Source organism: Squalius cephalus (assembly GCF_949319135.1).
Source record: "Squalius cephalus genome assembly, chromosome: 9".
NCBI lineage: Eukaryota > Metazoa > Chordata > Actinopteri > Cypriniformes > Leuciscidae > Squalius > Squalius cephalus.
In genome coordinates, this window is record NC_137130.1 from 24043825 (window position 1) to 24053423 (window position 9599).

The 9599-nt window shown below is 37.1% G+C and overlaps 1 protein-coding gene across 1 annotated transcript; it reads left to right on the forward strand.

Annotated features, from left to right (window-relative positions):
• Positions 1-376: 376 nt before the first annotated feature.
• LOC307163945 (uncharacterized protein) lies at positions 377-4824 on the forward strand (the record flags this gene model as incomplete). Its single annotated transcript, XM_079880292.1, has 4 exons — positions 377-403; positions 1402-1552; positions 3566-3658; positions 4709-4824. The coding sequence occupies 4 exons, from the start codon at positions 377-379 to the stop codon at positions 4741-4743; spliced, it is 306 nt and encodes a 101-aa protein (XP_079736418.1). The 3' UTR covers positions 4744-4824.
• Positions 4825-9599: the final 4775 nt, after the last annotated feature.

Consider the following 9599-nt stretch of genomic DNA (forward strand, 5'->3'; position numbering starts at 1 on the left):
TACTGGTTTACACTTAGACCATGCAGACCTTACATTGCTAAAAATCATTCGCATCTCATCATAACAATTACAGCACATTCAAAAGGGATGACACTGGGGGGTTAATCTCACAAAAACATATCCAGATAACATTTTCATCACAAAAGCTAATTAAAAAATATAAAAATAAGTTTTCTAGACATGTTACCATTTAACGATTTTTGAAATATTCAAATTATTTTCAATGCTGTTTCCCATGATCATCATAACTATAATACAGTGTTTCAGTATTTCAAGGAATAGATATCCATGTACTTTCTTCACTGAGTTCGCTGTTTGTCTGATGACAGTCAGAATGACAGTTGACAGATGTGAACGCGATAACTTATTGAACACAATGGATATATTCACCTCAAAGAAGAAGGTACATGGATTGTATTTCGTCTCTCATTTTTTGTTAATCTTGATTTCTCACAACTTGTGTGCTTTTTCTGGGTGAGACGGAGTGAACTGCGTCTTTAACAGAGTTACGTGTACACTGTACGTGTACGTGTAACAAATAATTTTCATGATTTATCACAAATTCTTTCTTTTGTCAAATCAACTTAATTAATATGGTTCAGATAACATAATATTTTGAGTTTCTATTGATTAAGTAAATCTCCTACATTGTTTTAACTCAAATTTTTAATTTCAATGAGCTCAATATTTTAAGGTAACCAGGTAACTTACATTTTTAAGACAATATTTTTTTTTACAGTGTAGCATGTGCACTGAAGACCAATGGCCACTGTCTGGATTTTTGTCAAGATGTGCTTGTTTTATTTTTCCTTTTCATTTTTGACTGTGCATGTTCTTGATAGGTTTTGTAAGGTTCACCCACTGGTAATAGAATCATATCAACATTCAATATATGAATGTGTGATGTCACAACCAGAACTAAAAAGGTGACGTATTGAGCTCCTGGCAGTGATTCACGACAGCTGGCCGATGAGATAAGGCTAAAGCCTGACCAATATCCCAACGACTGAACGGTAGGAAACTCTGGCTTTACAGGAAGTGCTGATTTAGTATGGATCATTTAAACTCTGAAGTATGACTGTGCCTCAAGCAGTCGAAATCAGAGAACATATGGCATGAATCAAACAGAAAGTAATGTACCCAAAGCAGGTAGTAGAAGGCAACAGGAGACGGGAAGTTTTTCTCTCTTGGTGAGAAGTCCAATAACTTCCAATAAAAAAAAAGACCAAACCATGGGGCATCATTCGGTGTGCTCAGGTTACATGACAGCTCAGCAAGAGAGACATAGTATGTATGACAGGTGATTTCACAAAGCCGTGTTTCAGAGAGATGTGTGTATGTGGGGGAAAGAGTGAAGGAGAGGTAGGGTTGAGGCCTCCTCTTTTTGGGGCCCCTCTGTAGATTCTCTTCTTTCATCTGTGCACCTGTTTCTTATTTCCTGGTCAGGCATGTGAGGGCTGCACAGTCAGAGTCGTCCAGCACGGCTGTCAGTATTCGTCAGGAGACGATCCCTCTGCCTTCCTCCAAGAGTGTGCCCAATATACTCTTAAAGGTAAAGTGTGTCATTTCCATGCCAATAATGGCACCAAAAAGAATAGCAACAAATAATGTTTTCAAACAAGTCTTCAACACTTCCGAAATCACAGGTCCGTCTTCCACTGTTTGGACAAACACACCGCATTAAGTCAATGTTGTTTTGGCTGCTCAAACAAACAGATGTAAAAGCCAGTAGTGTTGCTTAAAGTAATGTGTAATGTTTCAATGTATCCTATCAGGTTAATGTGCAGAAACAACTACTGCATAGAGTAAGAAAACCCGAAATGTGGAAACACTGTTAATGCATACTGTCAGAGTAAGTACTGCATTTGATGAAGAACTTACTTCTTGCCAGTTCATAAAATACATGTGTCGGACATACTCCATCTGCCGTGTCAAAACATTTAGCAGGAAACTAGGCATATTCGGATACTGCTGATTTTAAATCATAACACTTTACAAGCTCTGTAATGTATTTTAAAGCTGCAGTCTGTAGTTTTCCCTCTTTGTCGCCATCTCTGTTCGAAATCTGCAACTGCAGTTATTTGCGGAATTATCAACTTTACGTGCGTTGTGCCTCGGCATGGCAGAGCGCGGATGAATACAATGTTTTGAGGAGAATATGCGGCTGTCAATCACCGCGCTGGCGGTGTGGATACTGTCATTCGCAATCACAGATTCTACTTTTTGGAAGTATGACCAACATAAGAATTTTCACCGGGAAATGTCATCTGAACAAGTAACATCCACTTTTGTTCTGAGTCTGACCAACTAAGGGAAAAAAGCATTGCAGTAAATCGCGCCGATTAAATCTAACGATTGCTTATCGTATCACGTCAAACTATGCAAATTATACTTTGTCCTCAAATTGTTGTTAACAACATCAGAATTGCATGACTACATTTAATGCCCTTCTGATATTATCCTTGTTTTCGCATGGGCCCGGTTGCAGTCTCTTTTTTCTCTGAAGTCCGAAGTCTTTCGCGTTTGTTCGGGTGAATCTCTAGTTGTCACTGGTGATTGTCGTTTGAACCTTTCTGAATCCGCCATCGAATTGATAAGTTTAATTATAAATCTCCACCTCCAACATCCTCACACGCAATATAGCCTACTAGCCGAGACACCTTCTTTATGTGTACAGATGTGACGTAATGACGCAATACTAGCCGAGACTCCTCCTTAATGTGTACAGATGTGACATAATGACGCAAAGACATGCTCAAATTTCCCGCGGAAATCCACCAGTACCACTGGAATTAAAAACATTATTACAAGCTTACCGTTTTGAATCGAGCTAAGGCAAGCAGATAGTTTTGAACACTGGCTGGTTATGTACTTGCTCAAAAAATTATTTTGGATAATTTTTAACCCAAAAAAGTTACGGACTGCAGCTTTAACATTAGTTAATGCCATTAACAATGAGCAATACATGTGAAAGAGTATTTAATCATCTTTTTTTGACTGTTCATTGTTAGTTCTTGTTAGCTCAGGTCCATTAAATGATATTTAACAGATAACTTTTGATTTCAATAATAACATTAAATAAGATTTATAAATGCTTTAGAAGTATTTTTCATTGTTAGTTCATGTTAACTAACGTTAGCAAAGGGAACCTCATTGAAACGTGTTACCATTTTAATATTTTAGGTCGTATAAATTAACTTTACTTAATGTATTATGAACAAACATGAATCAACAATGATAGTATATTTATAAGGTAACATAAGTGGAAAAGTCCTGTAAATATGTTGTTTGTTTTGAGTTGATGATAACTTATGCATTGACTAATTTTAACAAACTCAACCGTAAACTTCCTATATTTGTTCTAGGAAAAGTGTCCCAACCAGAGCTCAACTCACATATATAAACACCCTTAGCCTCAGTTACTTAAGTGTCTCTCTCTCTCTGTCTCTCACACACACACACAGACACACACGCACACAGACGCAAAGACCTATCTCTTTCCTTTGTCTTAAACCATGTTTAAGTAATTAATACTACAGCCATGTCCTCACATTTGTCCCCTCAGTGTTGCACCGAGGCCCCTGTTTCACCCTCTACCCCATGCTCTCATCCCTCAACCGGCTCTCCTACACTCCCTCAAACCCCCTCTCAATCCAAGGTACATCATCCACCCCCATCAGCACCGTGCAACCCACCTCATTTCCCTCTGCCCATCACACCCACCCCACATGTCTGGCTTTGATCACTGAGCTGCCGCTGTGGGACTGTGATGGGTGTAGAGGCCTGGATCTTTCCCCCTGGTTCCCCAAAGAGACCTCAGCCCAGCTGCTTCCTCTGCCTGCAGAACGATGGAAACGAGCAGGATCAGAGCGTTCAGCGCATCACTCACCAATTTGCTTAGAGCAGCGTTTGTTGAATTGATGTCTCCCGTGGTTATTGCATCATGCTGCTGTTAAATGCTTTGCGCACAAGAGAATTTTAACTGGAATCAAGTGAAGTGATAAATATGCCATGTTTTGAACCTTGTAAATAAGTCTGTATTTTAGTCATTTTTCAAATGATTTTGGTCCGTCGTGTCATGTGAAATCTTTTTGTCTGTGTCATGGCCAAATTTCTGAAAACGAGAGCAAAATATTAATTCTAAAACACTAAACAATTTGGTAAAATCATTGAACAAATACGTAAAACATAGGCTAAGATAAAAAAAAAACCCTGTATGAATGTATACATTGCCCCATTTTGTGCAATTTTTAAAGTAAATGAAGAAAATGGTTAAAGTAACCTGATTGCATTGTTTTTTTGTGCTGGTAAACCACATCGTTTTTGAGGTTTACCAGCTAAACCAGCCATGTCCGGGCTCTATTGTCAAAAACCTCCTTGATAAACCACAGCTGCTTCCTGTTAGAGAGAATGTGAAGTTTCTCCGGTGTTGTGCTTATATCACTCGTCTCCTCAGTGGGCCATTTCATCTAGCTCTCTGAAACTGGAAATGTAGCGAAACTGAGGTCTCATCAAAAGAGTACCAGTAAATATACACGAAACAGCGCAGGTGGGCTTCAGTACTGGTTAAGTGCTTTATTTGGCTCATGCAAGGTCACTGGCTCGGGTCTTTGTTAGATTGGACCACAGTCAGTGCATGAGTTTATTGCAGCTCACACTCAGCCATTAATGCTGAAACACATTGAACACACATTCTGTTCCCACACAGATGATCACACAGCACAGGAGACCAGCTGCAGATAAGCCCTGTTACAGGGGCTGTATTAGAACCACATGCTGATGGTATAAAGGACAGAAAAGGGCTGTGGGAGAGCATGACGACAGACACTGAGTGACTTAATATAGCTGATGAATGGAGTCGCAGCATAAAGCAACAGTTTAACATTTAAAATCACAGCAGGGATCTACTATCCCCAAATCCGTTAGACAATGCGACAGTCATTTTTACAATGTGAAAATATGAGCAAATATGTAAAATATAAGACTTGTCTTGAATTAGGCCTACTTTTATTGTATAGATAAATAATTTTATAAAGTCTTAATATCTTCCTCATGAGTAAATTCATCTCGTTTTAACAATGTTTAGGTTATTATTTTACTGGAAAACAAGGCAGAAAAGAAGTCATTGTTTGAATTTTCTCAATAAAACAAACTTTATTCAAGATGAATTTAAAGATGTATTTTCTGAAAATAAGTCTTAATATCTTAGGCCATTTTTCAGGTAAATCTACTGTATATTTTTTTTAAACTGGAAAACTAGTGAACTATATAGGCTATATATAATTATTTAAAGTCAGCATGATATTGAAGTTGCGAAAGTCGTTTCTTCGCCATTGTGATGTAGTGAAACGGCTTCTCCAACAAGAAAAAATGTAGGGCAGGACTTGATTTTATCCATTGGAAATTGATTGGATGGTTGTGGTTTGCTATTGCAGTGATGTCATGTGAGTGACAGGTTGATCCGCCCTCACGCCAGTAAACGCATCATCAGAGAAGATAAGAGATGACATTACAAGAGGTGAGGGAAGTTATTTTAATTAAACATTACAAGGGCACATTCATTTAAAAAAAAATAATATATGTGCATGGATAAATCGTTTATAATAAATACAGCAAAGTTCCATAAAAAACCCTTATTGTAATTTTTTTTTTTTTTTTTTTTTTTTACAAGACTTGTATAGTAGAAATGTTTGGCAATGAGTGTGAAACATTCCTAAAATTCCCATCAAATGCTTGTTAATGAATTATCTAATTCTCATCATATCTCCATTCACAGCCTGAAAAAGAACAGATGCAGAGGTCAAACAAGGCCTGACACATGCTGAGAGTGACAGACAGACTTAACTAATTGGTCCAAACAGAAAAGGTGACCATTACACATGCATGAGTCTTTACACAGCCTGATGGGTTCACTTACAGAACCAGGATGAATGTGTTATGAAGTTCAACCTACATGCCCTCTCTCTCTCTCTCCCTCTTACACACACGTCTTTCTTCTCCCACCATTTCGTGTTAGTGTTTATGACCACACATGCTAAAATGCAGGGCCAAGTTCCACAGGGCAAAGCTGTGTGTTTTATATAGAAAACACTAAAAGCGAAAACAAGCCGAGATCACGAAGGAGAGCTTCGTGGAGGAGATGTGGAGGGTGTGCGTGTGAGAGTCTGGGCTCCTGCGGGTGTCCTGCAGAGATATCTTATACCTGCCAATCCTTCGCTGGCTTTTTTTTTACTACTCGTGGTTTCTCCTGCCCAAACCCAAGACGTTTTACTGTTTTCTATTTTATTTTACTTGCTGTTGACCTTTTTTCCTCCTCCAAGCCAACTTTTATGTGACATTATGGTTTTTCACAGTGCGGTTGTCTGAGTCTTGTTCTATGAGACAGATCGTTACGTTTTTTTTGTTGTTGCTGTTGTTTTGGTTTGTTGAGCAAAAACTGAGGTCATTTAGAAGTCATGAGACAAAGTAGGTTTTAGCATTGTGTGGAGCACCATATCACTATTTCAAGTGAGGTGCTACGCCTTTAGACCAACAAAATCACAGAGGAACTTTATTAGCCATGAAGCCATTACAGGATAGTTCATGATCAACTTTGATGTGAAGGAGATTCCAGCTAATGTGAATTTACCAGTATTGTTGTGCCCTCTGCTGGTTAGTGAAACTAATTGCAGTTTCCACACTTTTTAATATCATGATATCGATTCTCTAAAGTAAACTCAGCAAAAGGATAAAGATAATGTTGTAAAATACAAATAAGCTTTATAGATCTTTATTGGAAATGGTTCAATGTTTTCATGCTTGGTCAATGAGCCATAAACAATTATTGCATATGCACATTTGGATTTTTCTACATAGAAAAAAAAAGTGGTCTTTTAATGGTCTCAACCATTTTAATCACAAATCACTGGTCAGGAAATTAGCAAGAATTGCACAAACACTGTAGATAAAGCACAGAATAGCCTTCCCCAACTTGCAGACAGCTTTTTATAGGAAGAAGAGTTCAGTGTTGGTCCACTCAATGTTAAAGGATTAGTTCACCTCAACGTTGAAAATTGTGTCATCATTTACTCACCCTCAAGTTGTTTCAAACCTGTATGAATTTCTTTCTTCTGCTGAACACAAAGAAAGATATTTTGAAGAATGTCTGTAACTTGGGTCCCATTGACTTCCATAGTATTTTTTTTTCCTACTATGGAAGTCAATGGGACCCAAGTCTGTCTGTTTACCGACATTCTTCAAAATATCTTTCTTTGTGTTCAGCAGAAGAAAGAAATTCATACAGCTTTAAAACAACTTGAGGGTGAGTAAATGATGACACAATTTTCAACTTTGAGGTGAACTAATCCTTTAATGGCTTTAAACAGTTCATGAGAAGTTGAAAAATCTCTCCCAGTTCGTTTGAGTTTAATATGTCCAAATATTCACTATAGGGCTCAAATCTGGACTCGGACCAGGCCCAAACATGAGCATGATGGACTTGCCTTTGCAGTTTGACCATTCTCTTTCATTTGTATTGGAAATTCCATTCTGCAATATTCTCCTGTTCTCCAAAGCATTAAATAACTTTTCACTGTGAAGTAGCTCATCAATCCCAGCAGCTAAAAAGTCTTCCCACACAATGACATCTTCCTCCTTCACTGTGGTAGAGATGCATTTATTATTATATTTCTCAGCAGATTTTTGAAGACACCGCTCTGGAGCATCACCATGCAACTCATGTTTCATTGTGATTCATCACTTCACACACACAACTTCACATATTCTGCCAAAAACTTCATTCTCAGTCTTTAATGTTTTTCTGATAAATTTTGCTAATTTCCTGACCAATAATTTGTGGCACTTAAACACTTAAAAGTTTAGTGTTTTGCCATTTTGTGCTTGGCCCATTTTTTGCCCAAGAGTGTAACAGTTTACAGGTGGTACACAATTAAGGTCACAGTTACAATAACTTATAGGACACTAAAGAAGTCTTTCTTCTGACTCTGAAAAACACCAGGAGAAAGATGTCCAGGGTCCCTGATCACCTGTGTGAACATGCTATAGACCTTCTGCAGGAGGCATCACTCGGACTGCAGATGTGAACAGAGCAATAAACTACAATATCCATAATGTAAAATGCCTAAAACTGTGCTACAGGGAGACAGGAAGGACAGCTGATCGTCCTTGCAGTGCCGAACCACGTGTGACCATATGTCCCAGACGTGTTTGAGATCTTTCAAGTGCCTTGGTGGAAGAGTGGAGTAACGTCTCACAGCAAGAACTGGCAGATCTGGTGCCATTCATGAAGATGAGATGAACTGTATTTTAACACAGGGTCTCATTGATAAAATGTAAAATGTACATGAATATACAGGTTAAATGTTGTAGACAAGGATGGATGAAGAAAATGTCTTAACCCAATGCAAATCTCTAAGGCCGCCTTTAAGTGATCAACATGCATATTTCAATATGGCAATATTTCAAGATGAACACTTATACAGAAGCAACTTAGGTTTACCTGATTATCCATACATCAATTTATTTTATTTTTTTTTAATCATGTTAAAATGTAAGTATCAAATATGATATATACGTGAGGCTAGATAGAGGATTGTTTATTTGTACGTCTCTCCATTGTCATTGTATTGCACTTATTTGGAAAAGTTAAAACTACAGAGCTTTGATCATAAAACTAAGCGTTTAAATATTATCTTATAAGACATATCATTGGGAGATATTGACAACTGAACTGATGTTTATATGCATTTTCTGTAAGTGCTATACTGTTATAGATTTAAATTGATTTACATTAGCCTACATCAGAAATTCACCAGGTGTTTTTTCCTCCTTATGAGCTCCATATTCTCACCATAGGCTATATATGAGCAATAAAAGACGTATAAAATACGAAACTCAAGACACATATACAAACTTTTTTTATTTATTTTTTTAGATTACTTAAAATATGTTGCTCTTCTTTAAAAAAAGATTTTTCTGACTATTATTTCATATGTCGAGCTTTACAGTGCCAAAGATAGGCTACAGGTAAAGAGACAAGTAGGCTAAAGGTACGGATATACAGATACAGGTACTTACAGAGTTAAAGGATGAAGATAAATGAAAAACGTAAGCCTACATTTACACGAAAATGTTTAGGCCTATACATTATATATATATATATATATATATATATATATATATATATATATATATATATATATATATATATATATATATATATATATATATATATACAGTATATAGCCTATAGGCTAGGGCTAGGCCTATTTTTAGATAGGCCTATGGACTTTATCATGTAGCATACATGTAAATACAATATAAACAATGATCGATTTAAAGCACTTTATTGGTAGGATTGTTTTCATACAATATTGCCAAAACCCCAATAAAAATACAATTAAATACAATTAAATATTCAACAAGCCAATTAGCATACTATTACAAATAGACAATTCTTCAAAATTAGAGTGATCAATCGAGTGGCGGCCGGGCAGCTCAAATGAGCTTTGCTGCAACAGATTCCCAGTAACTATTTTCACAGTTGCATTACTTCAGAGTTTCAGGATTTTCAGCAAACATCCGCGTTACGTAAATCTGAA